At 37.8% G+C, this 26,723-nt stretch overlaps 1 protein-coding gene across 1 annotated transcript; it reads right to left on the reverse strand.

Moving 5' to 3' along the window:
* Nucleotides 1-1,500: 1,500 nt before the first annotated feature.
* On the reverse strand, nt 1,501-14,639 carry LOC147482060 (rhomboid protein-like protein). Its single transcript, XM_086576391.1, has 8 exons — nt 14,402-14,639; nt 14,198-14,322; nt 4,158-4,218; nt 3,865-4,031; nt 3,015-3,129; nt 2,701-2,903; nt 2,462-2,599; nt 1,501-1,829 (listed from the first exon to the last, which is right to left on the reverse strand). The coding sequence occupies exons 1-8, from the start codon at nt 14,423-14,425 to the stop codon at nt 1,724-1,726; spliced, it is 939 nt and encodes a 312-aa protein (XP_086432517.1). The 5' UTR covers nt 14,426-14,639; the 3' UTR covers nt 1,501-1,723.
* Between the last annotated feature and the right edge of the window lie 12,084 nt (nt 14,640-26,723).

The raw sequence follows: 26,723 nt of genomic DNA on the forward strand, positions 1-26,723 counted from the left end.
TTACTAATGTGAGTTATAACGGTATTATGCCAATTATGTACGTGTGCGACACCTTTCCTTCCGTGCACCATGTCACTAGCAACTTGTTTAATATGATCTATAAGTGAGAAATTAGGCAAAAATTTCATTGCCTATTAGTGTCCAACAATAATATTCTGTTTCATTCATAATATAAGTACGTACTCCCACTAGTGACACATGAATGACAAAAACATAATAATTGAGCTCTTTAGGTGTCCGATGAAATAAATATAAAATATCAATCCAATTAACCATTACAACATCATGGGTTTTACCAAATACTCATATTGTCGACATTTCATTATAGTGTTTGATATAAACTGAATGGTTCATTGATCAATTATCATAAGTTGGTACTAATATCATCTATAGACACTCAATGTTTATGCAATTCATAAAATTTCTCCAAATTCAGTCTTACACCTAAATCTTGGGTAATGTTAACAACTAATCTAAGATCTAAAATAAAGTACACCCTAGAAATCATAAATTGTGGCCTCAAAGCAAACCACAAACTAAGCAATAACAATATAATTTGCTTGATCTGAGTTTGAACATTCAATCATGATTATGTGATAAATCATCATAAATGTGAGCAGATAGTCACATATTCATATAAAGTACGTTTAGCTGAACAATTTAATATAAATAAAAAAATAAAAATAAAAAATAAAAAACCAAGATATGTTTTTTGAGACAACTCCATAATTTGCTTCTTCAATATTCTTACTTTTGTACAATAAACCATAATTACAGTTGGTTAGCGTAAATGTCAAAGTCATACAACACTGAAATTATAAACTAACTCCCATTGACCTTCAAGTATATGCAACCGAAGGAAATAATGATATAAGCTATCACTATGGGAAATTTGTTTTATTTCATAATATGACTATTAAGTTTGCAATATTTACATAAATTTTATTAAGAAAAGCGGTTTTACATAGATTTGGTGTAACTCAAAATTAAAATGAGCCACCTAACCATGATGATTCTATATAGAGTCCTTTTAGGATACATATAATTACTTATATCATAGTTAACACCTTCCATTTTGGTGAAATCTTTAGAACAAATCTAGCTTTATGTCTTTTAATATTGCCAAGTTTAGTATTGAAACTAGACTCAACAAACTTTCTTGTATCTTTTAGGCAATTCGAAAAGATTCTAGACGTCATTATGTTCCGTAAATTTCAACTTTACTTTATAATATTAACCTAATTAGTAGAATCAATACATAATATGTCATGTTCCAGTTCCTTTACTTCGATTCCTGTAGATATACCACATACTTATTCGGAATTGCAAATCTCTTTTCAATTTGAGATTGTGTACTGCCTTTTCCTTGTGGTTATTAGTTAACCTACTGACGTGGCAATACAATTCCAGTACAGATTTTGTAGAAAAATTGTCCTGTTGATATTTGTGAAACTTTACCGTACATATTTGTTTTCCCAAAATCAAATTGCCAGACAAACATCAAGAAAGTTTCGTTTTTAAGTATTTCTATATACGAAATCAGATAACCATAGATTCTTTCCATATATGTAGGAGTGTAGGACACCGACACATTTGATAATGTTACATAAAGATATTTAAACCATGGCCCGCCCCAAACAAGAACAAAAAATCTTCCCGGAACTGCAAACTGCCGTGCTCTAAAAACATTACAAAGGTCTATCAGGGGTAAGTTCACGAGTAATCAAACATTGTCTGCTGCATCGCTATGTGACAGTTCTTCTGTGTTTGAGCCTGGCACCAACTTCTCTGACGCTAATCTTTCTTCCAGAGCCCGTGCTCCCCTTTCCCTGCAATTTACAAAAGCCACCATTAAATCTTCTAACTTCAACTGTGTTTGGCCTTGATTTATGTACTCTGCTGCTCTCTGTATGTAATTTAAGGCTTAAACTATTATATTGATCCACATAATCATTCTGGAGAGGTAAAAATAACACAGGGCCAAAGAAGCTCTATGAAGGTCACAGCATAGAACTACTGACCTATGTGGCTACGGATTATGATCGTGACATGCTCACATGCTGTTCAGAGGCTGTCTGTGTGTTGGGGGTTTGTTTCTTTTCTAGTAAAAAGACAATTGTTTCAGTTGTGTCTAAGCATTCACTTGGTAAAACCACTGATAAGATTCTTTGGGGGTGAGACCCGGAACAGACCAGAAGATGGCCATTAAGTCATTAATCAAACAATATTGTGTATACCAGTAATAAATCTTAAAAAACTTGCGTCCTCCTGGATGCTTCAACAGGATTAAGTTTTGTTTCGTTTTCTAGTAAAAAGACAATTGTTTCAGTTGTGTCTGAGTATTCACTTGGTAAAACCAGTGATAAGATGATTTGGGGTGAGACCCGTAATAGAAAAGAAAATGGCCATTAACTAAACAATATTGTGAATACCACATAGTAATAAATCTTCAAAAACTTGCCTCCTCCTGGATGCTTCAACAGGGTCAGAACCAGGTAAGGGAGCACTACCCAAGGTATACCCATTGGCGTCATCAGAAAATCTGGATCTTCCACAGAGCAGCCGATCAAATACTGATGCAACGGGATCAATAAGTGGTCTGAAAATTTCAAAGGAAAGAAGCATGACCCATGAGAAATCGAGGCTTGGTAAAGATAGGAGATCGATAATGAAACATAAGTATCATATGATGCACATTACCGCAAAAAAGTGGGGAAGAATGTAGAGAAAGCAAACTCATCACTTGGGTCTCCCCTAAGCGCTGTTTCTGGTTTACTCTGGAGATACCGTAGGTAAATCCAACTCATATACGTGCCAAATGTTAAAGTTGGAAGATTGGACGCTGCTTCTGTGCTAAAGAAGCTAACGGCTATTGCCAAAAGTAACATGAGAGATGGCATCCACTGCATTGTACAGACATTAGAACCAAGTCAAGCATTGGACTCTCTTATGATGTATCTGACAGAATCAGATTTAATGGTAGTAAGTTTGACAAAAGCCACAATACATCATACCATTGTTTTTATTTTTAACTGAGGAAATATAGAAAATTCTTGATCTGGTAAAATTTGCTTGATGCCCACCAGGAATCCTAAAAGGACTCCATAAAATCCAGAAAGAGGCATGTAACTAACAAAAAAGAAGGGGGGAAATCAGAACGATAAGAGGTTATCTTCCAAAGTGTATTAAACAATATATCAAAGTATAGCGACACATATCAGAGCGATTTCTATTTTGGCAAAACGAATTCAACATTTCTCCATCTGAGTTTATATGAGAAAAGTTTAGTACATTATTTTTGCAAAGGAGTTAACGAAGTGATGACCCGAATGGACACCCTCTAAAGAGATAAGATGAGAGCTCCCTGCCTCATATTGTCAGGTCATCTGCATTGTGGAACTTTTCTTTCTTTCTTTTTTCTTTTTTTTTTTGCAATTCCAGTTGTTATGCTTTAGGTCTTCCTGTCACTCTGTCAGACATGTGATAATGCAGTGTAACGATGGTCAGATCAGTGATCAAATGTGAAATTTTCACGTCATGTAGATCCATTTCAGCCAAAGATTAAGTAATATTTGTGGTTCATGTCAAAACTTTCAAGATCAAGTAATTCTTCAGCCAATCTTAAAGGGTCTATTCGTCAGCCGATCTTGAAAGTTTCATAACTCAGATATGCAGTTTTTAAAACATAACTGATGAACAAACATACAAATCCAGTAACACTAAGTAAGCCTTTTTGAAGATCTAGAAAATGTTGTGAAAAATGAAAAACATTAGTATCAAATACTACCTATAATCACGAGACAAGAAATGGTATCAGAACAATGAAACCTGCCAAATAACTATTTTATGGAGCACAAGACTTACAGGTAAGTTTCCTGCATCGTGATGTAGTAAAGGGCAATAGCAGTGACAAAAACACAAACAGAAGTAAGAAAGTTGACAACAAGGATAAACTTCAAGAATTCCCTAGAACCCCATATGGGTTCAAGCAGCCTTCCCATGAATAGAAGACCAAGTGTGCTTGTAACCATCTGGAAAGAAAAATGAACAATCGGGTTCTATCATAAATGAAATCATATAATAATAACCAAAACTTCAGCTGAAAGATATAAAGAACTGACTACAATTGCAATATTCATAAGTCGAGACATACATACCCCAATAAGTGATTGCTCAATGTATCCAGCTGTTATGAGGTTCCAAGCAAATGGAATTGTCCTACACAATCAATTGCAAATAAACTAACTTTCAAGCAGTATAGCACATGAAATGGTAGGGATTAAAGATATAGTAAAACATCTTTACTATAATTCTAAAAATATTGTCTTAAATGTGTCTGAGGCTCTGAGCATCTTTGCACGCATACAAACAAGTTATTATTTGCTGATATGAGCAAAAACAATATGTTCATAACTACGTATACGTGAGAGAAAGCTATTTTTATCCAAATGCAAAATCTAGACAGTAGAGACAAAGAATCTTTCTACACTGTCAAATTATGAACCACGGATACAGAAAGGGTTCAAGGACCTTTCTACACTGTCAAGCTATGAACCACAGATACTGAGCAAACGCAAAGAATCTGTATCCGACACGGATACGCCTTGGACATGTGTCAGGTACTCCATTTGGAGTATCCAATTTATTTAATACATTTTATAATTTTGGACACACTGGGGAGACGTTTGGGATACACCCGTGACATGAGCATGTTTGTTTTAAGAGATATATACAATAAAAGATTAAAACAGAATAGGACCCATTAAGGGTATTATTCACTCGTGCAAACAAAGTGTTTACAACACAAAGCAGCTCTCCTGTTCATCTCCACTCTCTTCCAATTCTTCATCTCCTCATTCCTGACTTACTGTCCTCAATCACCAAACACCAGCAGCACGTCTCCATCTCTCAGCTTGGTAAGTCTTCAATCTATCTCTGTTCTCTCTCATTACTCATTTTCCTGAACTTCTTCCTCGTTCCCTAGGTTACATTGACACGCCGTATCGGACACGGATACGAATTGTCGGACACGGCAAAATATCAAAATTCGAGGTAAATTACATGCAATATGTGTCCGACACGGATTTTTTTCAAAATATGGTGTGTCCATGTAACCTAGCTCGTTCCTATTTTCTGAAATGTTAATTTTCAATTCTATACATGTATTCAGATTTTTTTTTAAAGGTGTCCATCTATCTGTATCCTTATTTTCTAAAAATTGCTGTATCCGCGTGTCTGTGTCGGGTCGTACCATGTCAGAGTCCATGCTTCATAACTGCGAAGAGAAGAGCTCAAGTGAAGCAAAAAGCATAATGAGTCTCTTGTTCCATATCAAATTTGGTTACTGGACCAGCAACAACCAAACCTTCAGATAACTGAACACATGCTCCAAGTAATATCGCAGATGTAGAAACTGTAGCAGCATCATTGGCTTTGTACATAGGAAAAAAATAATCTTTCATTTTTGGAATGTCCAGGTAAAGAAAGCTATTTAAAAGCGGACATGACCCCAAAAGATGGTTGTCGGAACCCAATAGATGGTTAAGAATGAAGTAATATATCTAGAGTTATCCTTTTTCAGGCCCAAGTTCTACATCTTAAGATGAAGTAAGACATCTTAAGTAAACGGGATAGTATTAGCAGCCACCGATCACAATCGAATAGAATCCACTTCCAAATCACCGAAGTTTCTAAAGGAACAAATCTTCCAAAATATTAGGGGGCGTAGTGCAACTTGATCCAATCCCTCTCTTGACTTGACACAGTTTCCTTACTGCAGAATAAATCAAGGGAGGTTCAAACTCCCATTGCCAGCACCAACCACTACCAAATGGAATTCACTTCCCAATCTGCAAAGTTTCTCGTGGAACCAACCTTCCAATTTTTTTTTTTTTTTGAACTTTAAGTAGGATTACAGCATCTTTAGCTTTCGGTTGTTAATAAACCTCTGATATATAGTATCCAGTCTATCCTCCAACACAATATTACTCAATTTTAAGGATAATAGACCATCATCATATGGCTAGTACTATTACAACCACTCAAGTGCAGGGAGGTTTAATCCGCAGCCTTTTTAGTCTCCCTATATACATGTTTAAACTCAATATATTCAAATGAAGAAATCAATTGAAATATTGCTTCTAACACATTCATGTAGAATCAGGGGGGTTTCTCCACTCTTTTGATAGCTTGTACAGAAACCCCTTCGTACTACTTCAGTTTGCAAACATGAAGTCCCTCCATAATGCCTAGGAGTTCTTGATAAATCACTAATACATTAGAGTTGTATCTAGTGTAAGCCAGCACACACACACACACACACTCCCATCCTATCCCTAATAACTCCACCAATGCCTGAGTGGCCTTTGTCCCACAGACCCATCAGCATTAAGTTTGAACCTCCCAGTAGCTAGTTGAGCCAAGCACACAGAATAGGAGTAGGGTGCCACTTTATTCCGAACTTCTGATTCTTCCAAAATCCAATCCAAAAATTTTCTGAATTTGGAAACAATTTTCAAGCTCCGATTTCCGAAATTCCAATGTCCGACTAATCCAATTATAATTCGGATCGGAACTGGATGTATTTTATAATTTAATAACAGGTGGTTTGCTAATTCCTACTGTGAAAGGGAAAACATGGACGAATAAGACTTCTTTAAGAAAAACTTATGGGGCATAACTGCTGCTCCAATGTAAAAATGAAATACTTTGAAGGTTGAGGTTGCAGGACAAGCCAGACCTATGAAGTTGGAATAGTGGCACAGGTGATTGTAGCAACCAAGGGATTCGTCTTTATATGGTCGAAGTCTTGGGAGGAGTGGACAGATACATCGTTCGGGGACTTTATGTTCATATGGGGTTCCTTGCTTGGCCATGCATGATTGCATCCTTTTGCTTTAGTTTTCTCTCACAGTTGTAACTTTTTCTAGTATCGCTTTTGTATTTGTTTTTCCTTTTGTTGTATATGAGTGGGATATCTCATCCTACGAAGTTTGACTTTATGATTATATATATATATATACACACACACATCACATTTTACCGATAAAAAAAAAAGTTGGAATAGTGAACCTACCTCCTATTGTACATTTACGTCATTTTATTGCTTCCATCCGTTCCAGTAACAGCCTCTACCTCTGTTCCACTTGTAGCATAACATATGGGCTCTAGAGGAATGATTCTCTCGTCCATGGCTGTACTTAATGTACTTGCAGTTGTTAAATTTTCCCAACATCAGAGTAAACTGTGTTGCATGGCTACGGGTATGAGTGTTGCCGTGTTGGATTTAGACACTGGTATGGAGATTCGGACACGGCATGGTCTAAACAATCAGATTCGGGGAAACGGCTAATATATGATCGAATTTTAATATTTTTTGTTGAAAAAGTTATGTGACAAGAAGGTTGTAGAAAATTTATGTAAGAGTTAATAGTCACAGGATTTCAATTATAATATTTTATGTTTATTTGAGTCATATCTTATTGAAGTTACATTTTCCTCCACCTCTTTATTTCAAAGTGTCGATGTCGAATATGAGTCGTGTGTCGGTGCCCGCCACGCCAACACGACACAAAATATGAAGTACCTGTGCAACAGAGAAAGCAACCTACTGGCAACTAGGCTTGGGATCAGTGGTGTGGGTTGTCAACTTGAGTACTGTCCTATTAGTTTGCATGTCATGAGCTATGTGATAAGTATGACATGTATATTTGTGGGATCATTGGATGATTTCAATGGGGAATATGTTATTTTGGATCTCTTTTCCATCAATTATCTTCTTCTTCATTATTAGTTTTTTACAAGTTCATAAAGCTAGGGTTTCAGTTAGAATTCGTTAAATCAGGTGGTTGTTGGTGTAGAGAATCTTTGTTTCGGTGGTGGTAATCCCATTTTCGCCGGAAAGTTTGTGATGTAGAACATGAGTTTGTTGTTTTGAAGACACACCTATGTCTCCATATATTATAGGCGTGCGCCTATAACTCAAGTCCAAGTCGAGAGCCCACTAGTTTAGTTATTCTATTTTGGTTGTTGACACATGTCGTGTTACTATTGGTTTATTGTTTCTAGGTTTAATATAAATAAAGGGCTTATAGTTAAGGTTCCTTAGAGTTGTTTAGTTGTGTTTGTGTTTATGAACTATTAAGTGATTATCAATAAATGTGAGACTCTTAGGGTTTTATAAAGTGTAAATTTTGATTAAGTGTTGCTTCCGCCACTTCAATCTACATTAGTTCGGGTTTAATGAAATTTCAGAGTATTTTCGTCAGTTTTCCAAATATTTACCAAAATTGCCACTCTCTACATATCAAAACATATCGTTCCGATTCTGTTTTGTTTTTTCGAAAAACCGAAATAAAATATTCAACGGAATTCCGATATTCCGTTTGAAATCATGAACTATGATCACAAGTTCACAACGTACTGCAAGCAACGCAATAGCGTCTTTTACAATTCCAACCTGGTTAGCTATAGTAAAATTATAATTAGGCTATTGAATATAAAAGAGAAAAATTAAATTAATAAATATTAATAATAAAATAATCAGGAGAAAGAGGAGAAAAGACTATACAGCCTTAATTAGTTTTGGTCTTCTCTGACACATCTATTTATAAGAAAACAGAAAAGGGTATACATAATAGAAACATCCTAAAAGACTTAGGGTGTCCCTTAGAACTCTGACAACATCTAAAGAGATGTCCACCTGGAACAGTTTGAATTTGTTGTCAAAAATCAAAGGAATGAAGAGACTAAGACATTCAAGCCACGGGTTGAGGTATAGCCAATTCCGAACCAGAATGATTTTTGCACATCTGAATCCAAAATCAAACCCGACCCAGTTCACATATTCCATACCGAATCAAAACTGAAACCAATATCTGTCTTTCATCTCCACAAAATCCCTAAAATTTTGTTATTAAATCACAAAAACCAAAAGTGTATAGCAATATAAATGTACAATTTCAACAAAGAGAAAGTTTGGAAGCAATTTCCTTTGCATATCTTCATTAGATCTATATGGGAAAATAGAGAAAATGAAGAAGAATATAAAAGCAGAGATTTTTCTTCAAAGATAAGTATGTGATTTAGAAGTGGAAATACTGCTGGATTTCATTGTTGATTTTCAGATCAAGAAAAGAGATGTTAAGAAATTCCAACTAACAACCATAAATCGCCTAAATAAGGGCTTCAAAGAAGTGAGAACAACTCTATAGATCTCAAGACACGTCACTCTACAGATCTCAAAGAGGTGTTCAAGTTCAAATTTTACAATACTAACCTTACCACTATCTTAAATTGTTTTTTTTTTATCGGTAAAGTATAATTTTATTAATATAATTAAAGATAAATACATAAGGATGAGAAATCCTCCATTATATAAAAGAAAAGAAATGAAAAAACATAAAGTGACAAGTTTCTTATCCCGATCATCTCATTATGGACTCCCATCGAAATACAAACGCCTCAAAAGGTATGTCTCGTGTCTCAATATGCACCTTTGACCAGAAACATAAAAGAGCTTTGATTGCAAGCACAACTTTCTCCATAGGCGTTGTTGCTCCCTCAAAGTGTCTCTGATTCCTCTCCAACCAAATGCCCCACAGAATCGCAAAAGGCAACATGCTCCAGAGTCGTCTCCCCTTCTCATAGTGGACTCTCAAGTCCAATGAGGCTAATAACATCATCACCGAAACCGGACAAACCCGAGAAACCACTGACTCTAGAATAAAATGACACCAAACCCGTCATGAAAAAGGACAAAGCAAAAGAATATGATTCACAGACTCCCCATCCCTTAAACACAACGGACAAAAGTTGACAAGAACTTCTTTGACACGTCTTTTTCTAAAATTGTCAATAGTCAAGATTTTACCAAGAGATGCACACCAAACAAAAAAGGCAACTTTTGACGGAACTTTAGAACCCCAGATAATATGACTAGGAAATTTAGGAAGGGCATTAAGATCATAACAGGAGATTAGTGAACGAAGCTTAAAGTAAAAAGATCTAGAAGAAAATCTCCCTTTCTTGTCAATAAACCAAAGCCTCTTATCTCTGTCCGGTCTCCCGGCAGGAATAGAGTCTAACATCATCGTGAGAGCAGCCACACTCACTATATCCCTATCAGAGAGAGCAATATGAATACCCAGGTCCCAAGCAATAAAACCATTGTGTCCCCTCTTGAATGATCGAACTGGCATCCTTAAGTAAAAAACGACATATAATCTAGGGAAAACGTGTGACAGAGGCCTCTCGTCTAGCCATATATCCTCCCAAAAACGGATGCTATCACCTTTGCCTAAAGCAAATCTAATATGTTTGTAGAACGCCTCTCCCACTCTCTGAACGCCTTTCCAAATACCACAACCATAAGGTATGGCCACATGACCACTCTTCCACCCCAAACCATGTTCTCCAAACCTAGACACAATAACTTTCCTCCAAAGGCTCTCCCTTTCCTCCCCGAACCTCCAAAGCCATTTACCTAGCAAAGCAAGATTAAACTCTCGTAAACTTCTAATACCTAAACCATCTTCCTGTCTGGAATGACACACCTTCTCCCAACTAACCAAATGAAACTTATGCCTCTCCTCACTGTCATCCCAAAGAAAATTTCTAATAATAGCCTCCAATTTAGCGACAACACTCTTAGGCATGTGGAAAAGGGATCATGTGTAACAAGTATTATCCAAACCCGATCCGATGCCCAATCGGATCACCTCCACTATTTCCTAACCCGATTATGTCTTCAGCTACTTTTCGATAACCAAGCCCGACATTTTTAGATTCGATTGCGCCGGATATCGGGTGAACCCGACTCGATTACCTGCCCTAGAAGAGAGCTACAACACTACATATAAGTGAGGTTTCATCCAGCACTGAAAAAGGTGATGGATCATATGGAATGGTTTAAAAGGAAAATTTATTATTTGTTTTGTCATTTCAAGGAAATTGCTTCCTGCAGAAACCAGAAACTTGAAGAAAGTTTGTGATTATACTTAAAAATTGGATTGAAAGGGGGTAACTGAAATTTGGTGTTTGTTTTGACCAATCATTCTAGCTTTTACCTTTCATTCACCCTTCCAAATTTGTTCTTATTCCATTTATCAAGGCCTCTTTAACCTCTCAGATTTCCCACTATAGGAATTTCCCAAGCTTTTGCAACAGACACCATAATTTTTATTTATTTTTTCTTATTTTTGGATAAAGGCAGCCACCATAAATCCACCGCCAAGTTCAGAAGTTAAAGAAACTATAAGCTCTATTTTTCTGATTCTTTTGCACCATTGAGTAGACAGCCATTGGTGAGTGGTATGATGTAGCCCCAGGGTCCATGAACTCAGCTTCATATTCAGAGTATGCTTGTATCAATTCTGCATTTACCAAACCCCTGTCTAGCTTGCTACAAATTCTGCCTTCTTGCTCATTAGTCCATGTTAAATGGTTCCCTTTGTACCTGAGATCAGTCAGGTTGGACATAGTAATACACTGTAACATTTCTGCAAAGTGATGTGGCTGAATACATGTCCCCTCCCATCCTCTCTTGTGAGTTCATTATTGAGTTAAAGTCTCCCAGAAGTATCCACAGTGACTGGATTCTACAAGACCAGTCTATAAACATTACTCTTCCTCTCCTTGAGCCCACCACTTCCATACACAACTATCATCATAAAACATCTCCCATTATTAAGACATACATCCACTGTGACTTTGAAGTTCTTTTTGTAGTGCATTGACCCTGCAGTCTTGTGGATTCCAACAGACCTCCCAAGGTCACTGTAACCATAGTTTTGCTCACACTATGACTCTCCCAAGTTCACATTTCCCATTACTAAGATATACCTTGGGGCAAGCTGGGCCAGTGGCCCCCCTAAATCCCCTCCGGAGATGCCCTTTAGGCTCTAACAGCTATATATGCAAAAATATAAACAAAGAGTTTGCACCATGCTTCGTACAGCCCACCCTGATTTTAATTCCTGCATCCGCCCTTGGTAACTACCAAAGGCTATTTTACTATTTGCCTCTCTTTAAATTGATTATAAAGTAAGTGCTAGGGTTAGAGACTGATTTAGCTCTCTCTCTCTCTCTCTCTCTCTCTCTCTCATTTTTTTTTGATCGGTAAAGTATAATTTTATTAATATAACTAAAGATAGATACATAAGGATGAGATATCCTCCATTACATACGCATAGAAAAAGAAAAGAAAAGATAGGCATTTTGATTAGCTGACATCTAGCAATTCTTGTTAGTCCATTATAATCTTTAAGATGGTAGAGAATGTGAAGAAGTAGTTCCCTACACATCTCTCTCTCTCTCTCTTCTTGTTGGTTTCTTTATTGCTCTCTCTATTATAGCACAAGAATATTGAACCTACAACAGTCAAAATGCGTAAAGCACGGGAGAGACATTTTTTTTTATCGGTAAAGTATAATTGTATTAATATAACTAAAGATAGATACATAAGGATTAGATATCCTCCATTACATTCGCATAGAAAAAGAAAAGAAAAGATAGGCATTTTGATTAGCTGACATCTAGCAATTCTTGTTTGTCCATTATAATCTTTAAGATGGTAGAGAATGTGAAGAAGTAGTTCCCTACACATCGGGTTTGAGAACCCTAATGTTTTTTTCTACTGGTATGACTACTGTCAAATGGGAAAGGTTTCTAATTACCGGCAATGGACAGAACTCACAGAAATATATCTCACTGGAAAGAGCAAAGCGAAGCACTTTTCAGATACACCACTAACAAAACTGATACATGACCTCCAGAGGATGCCCTAGTAAAGAATTTTTCAATGGAGAAAAGTTATAGTAAATACATTCAGGTTCTTGAAAACCTCCAAAGAAATTCGAAACCATCTCCAGGAGTCATATCCTCATTCCGAAGATAGTTCCGAAATTCTTCTGATTTGCAGTTATATTAGCAAAAAAAATTCATACTTCCAATTGGCAAGGCAATAAATTACTGCAAACCTGACATCATCTAATTAGATCTGAGTGAATCAAGGAACAATCTCCAAACACCCCACGAAACTGGCTAGTCAATAAAAAAAAATGCTAAATGTCTCGCCCTCCAGAAGACAAAGAGCACAACTATTAACCAAAACCGTACTATATTTTTTTCCGAATTTCAACTGTCAATGTTCTCCCCAAAACCAATGTCCACATGAAAAAACATACTGTAGATAGGACTTTGGAATACCACACCTTCTTATGAGGGGTATTAAATGAAGTTATTTGAAGATCCGCAATTCTCTTGGCTTCTAATAGCTCCTACATTGATCCAGCAGTAAAAGACTTGTCACCACCAATCCACTTTCGAACAACAACACTATCTACAATTCTTGGGTTTCCAAAATTTCCCGAAAGAAGTTAACCTGAATAGCTTGCCATCTCTCCAATCAGTATGCTGAAGAACTGTTCCTTTCTTATTGCAAGCATTGTTGTACAAATCAGCACATAACATTTTTAATGGCCTATCAGTGCACCATTTATCATCCCAGAATAGTATTTTGGACCCATTGCCTACTTTCTAACTTATCTGATCCACCATTGCTTCTTTATGCACCATTACCCCTTTTCCATTGCGAACCAGTTTTGATAATGGTTTTAGTAATCCCTTTCATTGATTGCTACAAAATGATATTTGGGATCCTTCTAGAACCAGCGGCGAATTTCATATCAACTACTGCTGAAGTATTTTAACTGTCTCAAACCTTCTTTACTGGACATAGCAGTACTCATCATAGCTCTAACTCTAATGTTGCCACTCCACAGTGAAATGTGGTGGCCGAACGCAAGAGCCTACATACCCATGAAGTTGCTTGTAATCTGACCTACAAGGTTTAATTGGGCAGAAGCAGTACTTCCTTCTATGGATCAAGTACAAAAAAAAAAAAAGGTACAGTGCTTACTTCCAAGTAAAATTATCTTTCCTCACCAGGTCCTTTTCCTCTTTCCTCCTATTTTTTGGTTGTATAAGTTTTGGTCACATTCTTTGACAGGGGAGAGATTGAACTGTAATTTTCTTGGGTATTCAAAAGTCTATATTACAAGATCTTACATTATTGGAGGACATACGGTTTTGTTCCTCTAATGATCCTACTCCCTATTAGCCATTCTTACTTCCCCACCTCTCAATGTATTTTATATAAAGATGTCATGGAACAATATATCTAAGAAAAAAAACATACCTAGCAGGAATAAGTGTGAGATAAGAAACAGCAGGAGGGAAAATCTGAAGTAAAACAGAACCACCAATGATTACAACAGCAAGTCCCTTGCTTAACCTCGTAAACCCAGAAAAGTAGGTACTACCCTGCGCGAGTTAATTTTAATAATAATTATGACAATGTGGGTATGCCACAAAAATAAAATAAAAACAACCAAGATCTTACTCCGGAAAAGAGTGGGGAGCTCATGTTGGTCCAGGGATTGAAGGATCTGGCTGCTCTCTATACACTGATTCAGCTCCTATCTATTTATCTATCTATCTATCTATCCAACTCTCAGAACAAGTCTTTGTGTTAATTATTAATGTTGTTTGTTCGGCTTTGCTTAGGAAATAAGGTTGGACTTTGGGCTTTGGTTAAAGCAAGTGTTGGTAGCTTTGTGCAAAAAGAACGTGCTCTCCTCACGTGTTTTTGAGTAAAAAGTAATAAACAACACGAATTGAGAAATCTGCCCAATTAACACTTGGCTCAGTTCTTGAATAAATTTGTGGGTTTATTGAGAGAAAAAAAATGACACTCGAAAAAGAAGCAATTAACAAAATCACTTTAAAAAAAAAGAGAAAAAAACCCCAACAACTCTTTTTACTGCCGGACCCATATTGTGTTGGGCAGATCCCGAGTTGGGCCGGGGTCTGCTCATTGTGTTAGGCGCAACCTCAAATCATACACCCCCCAACCAAATATCCAAGAAACCGAGAAACCGGCAACCACACTTCGTCCTTTAAACCCTCGATTTCGCGATTTCTGCTCTCGCAAACACTCGATCCCAAATACCCAAAAACTCACAAGAAGCAAACTCTCAATCCCTTCTCTTCAAACACTCTCTTAAGTCTTAATTAAACTCTCTTAATAATCTTTCTTGTTTAGACAAAAAACAAAGTCTCAACTGCCTAAGCACTCAAGCACAGAGAAAGGAAAGAAACGAGTACAGACATTTATAGACGGATTTCAACATCCATTTTTGGTTTTTAAGTTGTTGGTGTCTTTGAAACTATACTACTTATATAGCTCTGTTTCAGGTAACTGTTCTATCTTTCTATTTTTTTTTTTTTTTTTATTATTATTTTTTTTTTATAATGTTATGTTTGATTCAATTCTTTTGAATTCTAGACACCCATTTTGTTATATGTTTTGAGCTATTTGTTTCTGCTTCATATGATTATAATTATGTAGTTGTTCTGTGCATATTCAGTGTCTGGAATATTTGGTTTTGCTCAAAGAATCATCTTGGCAAAACACAATAAAACCTTACATAAATAAAACCTTACATCAAGAAGCCATTGCTTTTTATAAAGAAATGATCCAAAACGGTCTGTTTCCACATTCCCATCATTGTTTAAATCATCTTGTGGGAATTTGAGTGTAGGGAAACAATTCCATTCTCATTGTGTGAAATTTGGCTTGTTTTTGGATTTTTATATACATAATACATTAATGTATATGTATTCTAATTGTGGGAGTTTGGTTTCGGCTAGTACACTTTTTGATAAAATGGTTGAGAAAACTGTGGTTTCTTAGGCAACTATGATTGGTGCTTATGCACAATGGGGTCCTGCTAGTGAAGCAGTTGAGTTGTTTCAAAGGATGGAATATGAGAGTGTAAAGCCTAATGAGGTTACTTTGATTAATGTATTGACAGCTTGTGCTAAGGCGAGAAATTTGGAAATGGTACAGTGGAGTAAAGATTGGAATATTTGGTTTATGTTTTTAGATTTCTAAATGTGAAAGAAGAGTTTAATATAGTAAGTAGTAGTGGTAGTGTTGTTGTTTAGGACTTAGGTGATGTGGAATTGAAATGAATGAAAACATCTTGTTTTGTTTCTTCTATGGATTTGTTTCTTGTTGTGTGTATTTGAATCTTACAAATTTGTGCATCTGGGGTTTTTGATATAACAAGACTATAGTCTGGCACACAGAATCAATCAATTTACACATTAAGATCTCATATTTTTGTAAGGGCCCATATTTTTTCTCGAAAGCTTTATAATTGGACGTCTCAGCTTTTTCTAAGGTCCCTGAGCTTACTATATGTTTTGATTGTTTTCAATTTGAATTAGTTGAATGCGTTATGGATATGCATGTTTTAGACTTTAGTTAGTGAACTCCAAAGTTAATAAACACTTACAAGTTGAATGTCTTAGTATTAGAAATTGTGCATTTGCTTGTTAATAAACAATTTGAATTAGTTGAATGTCTTATTTTAAACTCCTATTTATTTTGTAGCAATGCCTCGAACAAAGAATGTGAATGTGAAGAATGTAGCAAAAAGTGTTTTCACGGGTGCTAAGAAGTTGTTAGGTGGGGGGAGTAGTACTTCAGGTCGCGATGACCCGCCTGAGAAAAAGAGAGGAAGGGGAACAACCACCTCGACATCAATTCGTAAAGGGGATAGGAAAGCGGATGGTCCCAATAATGTTGTAAGTGGTGTAGAGTTAGGAAATCAAAAGAGAAGAAAGGAGACAGTTCTGAGTGATGTAGATGTAGATGTAGATTTAGATTTAGAAGTAGATGTAGATGACGATGACATAAATATGGATCGTGGGAAGAGTGTAGTTGTAAGTCATGCTGATAGTGAAGAAGATGACGAAGAGGGTGTTGATGATGTAGAAGAGGAGAATGACGCGGAGGAGGAGGAGGAGGATGACGAGGAAGTCCCTGAAGTCCCTGTACCTGTACATCCAGTGAATATTGTGAGAAAGTCCAACAATGACTTGGAGTTCCAGAGGGGTGTTTATGGAGATGGCCCTCGTGTGCCACATCTATTGTATGACTATGCGGTGCACGTGGCTCGCATTGTTTCGGAGGGGCAGGTAATATTATCATATATTGTCTATTAGTATTTAAATTTTGTATTACGAAACCTTGTGCATACATTAATACTGAGTTTTTGTTGTTTTAGGCGGAGCGAGGGGTGTTGAAGTGCCATGGGCACCTAAACAAGTTGGTACAATGGGATATCGTTGGAGAGTGTTCAGACTGTTCTAATTTTCACGTGGAGCTTTAAAGGACCGGCTTATGTGCTTTGGTCTTAGGTGTGTACATGCATCATGATCCTGTGTTGGTCTCTGCGTTTGTGGAAAGGTGGCATCCAGAGACTAACACATTTCATAAACCGTAGGGCGAGATGACAATCACGTTGGATGATGTTTCCCAACTCTTAGGAGTTCCGATCAGAGGCAAAGCAGTGACTGGGGACACTGATTTGACCCTAGAACAGACAAAAAGACTCCTCCACAAAGGTCTTGGCATACCCATGGACAAGATAGATGCGGAGATGAAATCCAATAAGTTCACTTCCAAAGTTAGGATGGATTTCTTGATGAAGCAGTTTGCTGGGAAGGTAATGGATGAAGATTTACGGGATGAAAATGGGGTTGTTGTGAAGAAGGTGTCAACCCAAAAAGAGTTGCAGTTTGCTCTGAGAGCTTATTTGTTATTTTTCTTTAGATGTACCGCCTTCACCGACATCGCCCGAACTGCGCAGCCCCCGTTGTTATCCGAGAGACGCTTTTGAAATTTACCGAGATCAGAGACTACGCGTAGGGTGCAGCCTTACTGGCTTACTTGTACAGGGGTCTTGGGACTGCCATAAGTGCCAAGGTGAAGGGTGTTTCAGGCTATTTCACTCTCCTACAGGTATTACTTTTTTTTGTTTTTCTTTTCAATGTCAATTTTATTTATCTATTACAATATTAACTAGGTGTCTATATTAATCTAAGCATGGATTTATGAGTACTTCCTGGTGTTCAGGCTATTCCCAAACGAGGACTATCAGTTGAGCATGTTGCGTACTCATAGGTACTCAGTTACTCAATCTTTTTATGCTAGCACAACAGCTGCATTGAAGCATACCCGAGCGATGATTGATAATATGACTTGTACCGATATATAAGCATTTTTGTATGTAAATAGTTTTATTTATTAATTGATATTATTAGCATGTGGTTAATGATTAATTTCCTCGATCATATGCTATTTGACAGGTTGAATGGTATCCCTATGCTGAAGTCCGAGCTACACGGTCGGTGGATGAAATAGCATTTTTCGAGGGATTTATATGCTTTCTTGATAATGCCGAGCAATACAATATTTCGAGGGTTGTGCGTCAGTTGGGTTATATGCAATTTGTACCCTCAGATCCCCCAAGACCAAAGACCTCAACGCGAACTACTTCCGAACGCGGGTACGATGTGAAATTTAATATTAAAGTCTTCCCTATCAAGTAAATGGCAGAATCACTTGATACAACTTGAACATCGAGGACCCATTCCGTCTTATCCATGGGAGTGTGTTAGTAGATACATGAGTTGGTATGAAAACAATAGTCATATTCGAATAATAAACCGTGATCATCATAATCACTACTCCCTACAGAGTCTTTCATATCATAATCTGGTGAGTTAATACCTTACAACGTTAGTTTTTATTTTTTTTTGTTTTGGTATTTTATAAATGTATATACTAATGTAGTTTTTCGTTTTAATTTTGACAACACCACATGGTCGATGAAATTTCTCGCTTGCTCAATCAAGGCCTGCAATTGGGTGGGATTGCGATTCCAGACGATGCACGGAACGAGTTCATGGAGGCATACAATTTGACCCGGTGCAAGTTCATTGGCGGACGATATTGTGAAGGAGCATAGGTGAGGAAGCAGCTTGAGCATTGATCTCAACTCTGTAGTTCTAGTAGTATAGGGCTGTTTAGATTGCTTTTGTTGTAAAGAGTGACGTTGTGATATCTGTACCCAAATACTTGATTTTATCGTATGTTATTTCAAAATATTATTTGATGTTATGTGAATTTGGTTTTGATGTTATGCGATTCCATTTTATGTGTTTGCGATTCCATTTTATTTCAAAATACTTGAATTTGAAGTTGCGATTCCATTTTATGTGTTTGGTTTTGAATTTGGAAGTGTTAGAATTGTTGGAATATGGAATTTGAAAGTTAAGAAAAAAAGAAATTGAGGTTCGGCAAATTTCAGTCCCAAACAACATGGCCACACCGTTTGGAACTTAGTCCAAACGGTGTGGTCGGTCAAGAGGCAAAAAAACAGAACTTCGGATTTTTCAAAGTTCAAATCCCAAACGACATGGCCACACTGTTGGGGACTTAGTCCAAACGGTGTGGCCATGTCGTTTGGGATTTGAACTTTGAAAATCCGAAGTTCTATTTTTTTGACTCTTGACCGGTGTGGCCATGTCGTTTGGACCTAGTCCCAAATGGTGTGGCCATGTCGTTTGGGATTTGAACTTTGAAAAATCCAAAGTTCTGTTTTTTTGCCTCTTGACCGGTATGGCTACACCGTTTGGACTAAGTCCCAAACGACATGGCCACACCGTTTGGCCTAAGTCCCAAACGGTGTGGCCATGTCGCTTGGAACTTAGTCCAAACGGTGGGTTAAAAATCATTGGGATTTGAACTTGGAACAACATAGAGTTCTGTTTTTTGGCCTCTTGATCGGTGTGACCACACCGTTTGGACTAAGTCCCAAACGACTTGGCCACACCAGTCAAGAGGCCAAAAAATAGAACTTTCTATTTTTTCCAAGTTCAAATCCCAAAAGACATGGCCACACCATTGAACATCCAAACCATACAAATCAAACAAACATACATCCATACATCAAATTCGACCAAGAATACCATCAAATTTAAGAAAATTGTATCAAAAACCAAATTACAATTCCAACCACATGAACATTAATTACATAGACTTATTCCTAGTCAACATCTATTATTGGTATTTCGGACCCATCATTAGTGTGCTCGTCTTCCAATACTAAATTAGGAATGTTCAATGTCGTAAATTGCGCTTGTCTTGCTTGTAATGCAGTATCCTAACTATCTGCAATTAAATGTCGAGCTCTACACCATCTTCGCATCAGTTTTGGAACCGGACAATCATCAACAAGTTCAACATGGACAAAATGACATCCCTGTACGTAAGCGGTACCCAACACTTTCTTTACTCTCTCAGGATTTGTTTGGGTTCTCAGTGGCAAGATAAGATGGCAGTACATACTTCCTAAATGTACGAGGACGACATTAAATCTCGAAGCAAATAGATATCCAACAAAGGGCATGCCCATCCACTTATTATAGGGTGCCCAACCATATGCATGCATGAGAAATTGTAGGTTTCACAAAACTAACCTCACTGTGAGTGTACAATGTACAGTATAGGGGGAGGTTGTCATTAAGTTCTTGTAACAACTCATTTCTCATCCACGACCACTCTTCCTGACTTATTCCCAGTGCAATGCACATTGCTATATACCTGCAATTGCCATCACCCACAGGGTCATCCACTTTAACAATATATTTGTGCAGTCTTTCTGGAATATCCAAACCGTAATGTTTCGGCCCCCTTAAGATGCCAATGTCTAACTTTTGAGGTGATTTTTTAGAAGAGTTATTCCGTGGTGTGGTTATTTTAGGTGGTAAAGGTGATTTTTGAGAAGAGTTATTTCGTGGTGTGGTTATTTTAGGTGGTAAAGGTGATTTTTGAGAAGAGTTCTTCCGTGGTGTGGTTTTTTTTGGTGGCAAAGGTGGTTTCGGAGAAGACTTCTCTGCAGGTGGTTTTGGAGTAGCGTATTTTGATGGTGTGGGTGTTTTATGAGAAGGCTTGGAATTTGGCATACATTCCGATTGTTGCAATGAGACCCACTCTTCATGCTCACGTTGGGAATGCTCAAAACCAGATGAATTCGCTTTGAAGAGTTCTCATCCTCAGTTGGAAGCTTTCTCTTGCAGCTACCCTTAGGCCGACCTTTGGTTTTCGCCTCCTCATGAGGTGGTTCTAGCCATGTACTTTCTGGCACAACAATCTCCATAAGTTTCCTAACCATAACCCTCTGCTCTTCTTCAGAAGCCATTTCATACCTTTTCATAAACATATCCATTGAAGGTCTACAATCGGGACCAACACCCACCGACACACTTGGAAAAACAGACATAGTTTTCCAAAAGGGATCGATAGCACTCAAATATATGGAACGTTCTTGCTTTTGAAGTTAAATGATTTCGTGAGCACATGGCAATCCATGACTGGTGCACAAATAACACCCACAAATGAACTCAGAGTCCTTAGCAGCACGGCTTACACGGGTATCTAGCTCTTCATAAAGCAAGTCCAAACATTTTCTTGAGACCACGTTTATGAGTTCACGAAATAAAAGAATTCGGTGGTGGTGCTGGGTTACAATCAAACTCTTCTCAAACGTACTTCTAATCTCAGAAAGCTGGATCTCTAAAATCGGGTGGATCAAGTAAAACATATTTAGAAAATTATGTCTGTTTGTGTTTCCTAGAACACGTTTCACCTGAGCATGAGACCCTTCGACTCTATTAGTCGTTGTACTCCCAAAGTGAATGTGTTGATCTGTCCAACAACATACTTAATCGATCCTTGTAAAGGGCAAACCAAGTCTCTCGCAGATAACTAACAAAATTGGAGTACTCAACCCTATATTTTTTTTCCAAAGCAAAGAATTCTACGGTTGAAGATATCCTCGAGTCCTCGATTTCACTATAGTGTTCCACGAAACCGGCCTTTATATACAAGTTACGTGGTGGGAAAAAATCATTGCATTTCCAAGGGCGCATATAGAGATATGCCATCTACAAAGATGCTTGTGCGCGTCAGGAAACACAATATCAGCGACACTCATCAAGGCCAAGTCCCTGTCAGACACGATCACAGATGACCTTTCTTCACCCAGCAAGCCGTTAAACTGACGCAAAGCCCACTCATAGTCTATCGTTGTTTCGGACTGAAGCAACACTTGACAGACCGTGAAAGACTTCCAGGTTGAAGTCACCCCCACAAACTATACAAAAGGCCACCGATACTTATTGGTTTTATAGGTCGCGTCTATGATGAAAACTTTTGGAAAAGTCCGAGCCATTTTAACACCATCCGGATGGGCCCATAATAATCCCGTTATCTCATCTGTATTCGTATCCTCTCTTACCTCCTCGAAATAATGGTTTTCTGCTAACAACTCACGCAATCTCTGCATTTGCGAGCGATCGTTCATATCCAATGTCCTCACCTTATGCCTGGCATTGTAGACTTGACATATGCTAGATAGGTTATCAGGAAACCTATGTCTGATGGACTTCAAAACTTCTTTAGGCTTAACTCCATTTTGAGTCATCTCTGACAAGAACTCGAATTGTGGAACGGTCAGTCGAGTAGCAAATGCATGTCCTTCAAGGGTCTTCGCCAATGGATGGTTGTGAATACCATTAAGAACGACAATTTTCCAACTATTGACAGTGCCGCGTTGGAAAATACATCTTAACTTAAATGGACATCCACGTTTCTTGGTTCCCGTATTTCTCTTATTAGCCTTCTCTGCTTTTTTGTGTGAACGATACACACCCGAACTCTCGCAAGCTAAATCCAGCCTTGGCACTCGGATCTCGTTAACATTCTGCGATTTCCCAATTACCACAACCACATTACATTGTTTTCCCTGAGCAGTTGCCCAACCAATTACGTCATTACGTGTATGAAATACCTAAAGATATGAAAGAAAACAACAATAAATAAACTAATATAATTTCATTTAGAAAATAAAAACAAGTGAAAACAATGCCTACTATGTACCTCTTTCGTAGTAAATATTTTTGTTGTATCCATTGAAAGTGGTTGAACATCATCCACGTCATTCGAGTTTCCAGAGCTCTCAAAACACACCGAAGGATCCTAAATGAAGAACAGTTGTTAATTGATGTTTGGCTTAAGTACCAAATGCCACAAACACACTGTTTACCACTGTTTGTGTTTTTCTATGTTCAAATCATAAAACGACATGGCCACACCGTTAGAGATTCTAAAAAACAGAACTTCATATCCCAAACGACATGGACACACCGTTTGGACTGAGTCCTAAACGGTGTGGCCAAGTCGTTTGGGACTTAGTCCAAACGGTGTGGCCACACCGGTCAAAAGGCCAAAAAACATAAATCCATATTTTTTCAAAGTTCAAATCCTAAACGACATGGCCACACCGGTCAAGAGGCCAAAAAAATAGAATTTCATATTTTTCAAAGTTCAAATCCCAAACGACATGGCCACACCGTTTGGACTGAGTCCCAAACGGTGTGGCCAAGTCGTTTGGGACTTAGTCCAAGCGGTGTGGCCACACCGGTAAGTTTTTTTTTTCAAAGTTCAAATCCCAAACGACATTGCCACATCATTTTAGACTCAGTCCAAACGGTGTGGCCAGACCGTTTGGTGTGCAATACGAACGACCTAGCCGGGTCGTTTAAGCCTTCAAATTTTCTCTATACATCACTGTACACATGAATAATTACTACATGCATAAATACGTTTAATTTAGATTTACCTTATTCTTATTAAATGCATCATCATCCATTCCTCTATTTTCTTCACTTTGAACTTGTTCTACATTTTCTTCTTGAATGGGGTCACTTGGAACTTGTTCTACATTTTCTTCTTGAATGGGGTCATGATGCATTACATTTTCTTCTTCATCTTCATGTTCTAAAATGGGGTTGGGCACTTCCATTAGTGTTTAGTGTTAGTGTTAGGATATAGTTTTCTTTAGGGTTTAAGGGTTTAAGAGTTTAAGGTTTTTGATGGTGGAAGATAAGATAATAGAAGAGAAAGGCTGAAAAGGTTGTAACAAGTCAAATTCACTTTGGTTTGGGAGGTGCCCAACACAAAACAACTTTTGGGGCCAATGGCACATTTGTAATAATTGTTTTTATTTTTGGGGTCTGCCCAACATAATATGGGGTCCGGCAGTAACAAACACCAAAACAAAAAGGGGACGACTATCACACATGGCCCAGTAATGCAAAAAGTTACGAAGTCAATTTTGATTGGTTGGATTGAACGACGTGGCAATAACTATTATCGCATAAAATGTAGGGAATAAAACAAAAAGAAAAATAAGAAAAGAGAAAACGGAGACTAGATAGAAATTGAAAACTAAACAGAACAACTTTTTTTTTTCTCTATGGACGGTGATCGACGACGTCAATAGCTTCTGACCAATTCCCTCGATCTCTTCCATTCTCTCTATTCAAAATCTCTCTTTAACATACCTTCTTTGATTTATTTGGGTGTTGTTCTATAAAAATTGGAATTTTGTTTCTCAAATAGATTTTTTAGAATCTGATATTCATCAATTCCAACTAATCAAATTCAAAGAACTTGAAGTAGTTAACGTTGGTTGGTAAAGTTTCAAAAAGAATGAGTGGAAGAATTTTAATTTAAATAGTGAGATTCTGGACAGATTTGATGAAAAACTTGGGTGCTCATCTGTGAAAGTGTTATGTAATGCTTGAAATCAGATGCATTTGAGGTAGCATAGAGCCATTTCTTGCCCGATGTTTCGGTTTGTGCCCTCATATCATATGCTCGACAAAATGGAAAAATCATAACAATCACACATTCAAAAAGGATTGTAAAACATGTGCATAAGCTATCAGTTTTCTTCAATTTTTCTGTTGGTTGTCTTTGTTATATTCAGTACTAGTGAACTGAGAAAGAGAGATGGTCTGTTTAGTCTCCGTTTTCTCTCTTCATATTTTTCTTTTCATTTTATTCCTTACAATTTGGGTTTTAGTTATTGCCACATCATTCAATCCAACCAATTAGAATTGACTTCGTAGTTTTTTTTTATTGGTCCATGTGTGATAGTCGTCCCCAACAAAAAAGGATTAATACTTTATTGTTGGATTATAATCTCTCCAATTTATCTCTCCAGAAAATCTTGTTGCATCTATTTTCTAAACTAGCTAAGTTTAACACTCATCATCATTTGTGCTCTATGAAAAAGGGACTATACGACAAATCATAGTAGTTAGATTTGGTTATTGACCGAGTTTTATTTGGAGTCTAGTCATGTCAAAAGCTCATTATGAAAGAATAGTGATGGTGATCGAATTCCATCAACTTCCATCTTTTGATTCGAGTTCACAATCAAATTTATTTCACCTTTTAAAGTTTGAATGTATAAGGGTTGTAAGTACCCTCCGTTCTGCACTACAGTACACGTGTCCATACACCAGGTCGTTCTCAATCAGCTCGTACCAATGACCCGACCCTAGGTCGTCCCAAGAATCAGTTACAACCATATATGTTAGCAAATCAACTAGCGTAATCTTGGAGCTCAGTCAACGCACCAATCAAGGAAACATTAAATTTGTAACATCAGAGTAATGGCGAATCATCAAGATAGTACACAAGGTGAATCTACACTTTATAACGGCCTGGAGCAAATAAGGAAAGTCAGCTCAAACATCTATAAGTAGAGAGAGATGAACTATGTAAGGCTTGATTCAAGTCCCAAGAAACTTGATACGTAGGCAACTCTTATCCCAAGAAGAGTGCAACCATTCCCTATCACACAAATCATCAGGTCGTTGTCCAGTAAACACCAAACATCTACATTGGCGCCGTCTGCCGGTTCGTTTCCGTAAGAAAAGAACACACACTCTTTTCTCAAGCCCACGAAGTTGGTCAGAAAAACCACCATGGACCCCTCACTTAAGATGTTGGCAGATCAGATGAAGACGCTCCAAGAAGCCTTCCTCACCTTGCAACAAGAGAACCAGACAATGCGGGAACAAGCCACCTCCAACGCCAACAATGACACTCCAGACGCAATGGAGAACAACGCCATCACAACACTCACAACCACCACTAATCAAAGGTTAGAAGACTTTGCACAAAGGTTGGAGAAGTCGAATGACAAGGCAAGCGCACTGCAGATCGCACAGAAGATACTCAAGACGTACAAGGCGTCACCATTCACAATTGAAATCAGGGACAAGCAACCTCCGTCAGAGTTCATCCAACCAACGTTCCCGCTGTACGATGGTAGCTCGTGTCCAGGCCAGCACGTAGCTCATTTCAGCCAGACTCTCACACTCTACAACGCTCCAGAGTATGACTACATGAAGTGCAAGCTCTTTCCAACCAGCCTGAAGGACGGAGCTTTAGAATGGTTCTACATGCTCACTCCTAACTCAATCAGCAACTTCGACAAGCTAGCTGAGACGTTTGCCGCAGAGTTCGTCCACAACAGGAAGAAACAAGCCGACCTGGACTCCTTGTTTCAACTAAAGCAAGCACATGGCGAGACAATCCGCGAGTTCCTAGGATGTTTCAAGAAAGAGCTCCTCTCAATGGAGCCAGGCTTAAAGGATAGCTTTGCAATGTCTGCATTCACCAATGCTCTCTTGGATGACTCCGACCTAACAGGATCTTTGATGCACAACAAACCAGAACGCCTAGACGACCTGTACCATAGAATTGATAAGTACATCAAGTACGAAGAGTGGCGGGCCCAGTGCAAAGGCAAAGAAGTTCTCACAATAAGCGACAAGTGAGAACCCAAAGAAAACAAGCACTACTCGGGCAACAACAACAACAATAACAAGGGCGCCAACTCCAACAAGCCCTCTTATACAAAAAGAGAATTCTCCAACTTCTCTAGAAC

The sequence above is a fragment of the Coptis chinensis genome, chromosome 8 (assembly GCF_015680905.1).
Source record: "Coptis chinensis isolate HL-2020 chromosome 8, ASM1568090v1, whole genome shotgun sequence".
Classification (NCBI taxonomy): Eukaryota; Viridiplantae; Streptophyta; class Magnoliopsida; order Ranunculales; family Ranunculaceae; genus Coptis; species Coptis chinensis.

Coding starts and splice junctions, on each gene's coding strand:
- LOC147482060 (XM_086576391.1), bottom strand. CDS start 14,425: ATGAGCTCCCCACTCTTTTCCGGA. Junction 14,323..14,401: donor GCTCCCCACTCTTTTCCGGA/GTAAGATCTTGG, acceptor TAACTCGCGCAG/GGTAGTACCTACTTTTCTGG. Junction 1,830..2,461: donor GTTGAAGCATCCAGGAGGAG/GCAAGTTTTTGA, acceptor TGTAAATTGCAG/GGAAAGGGGAGCACGGGCTC.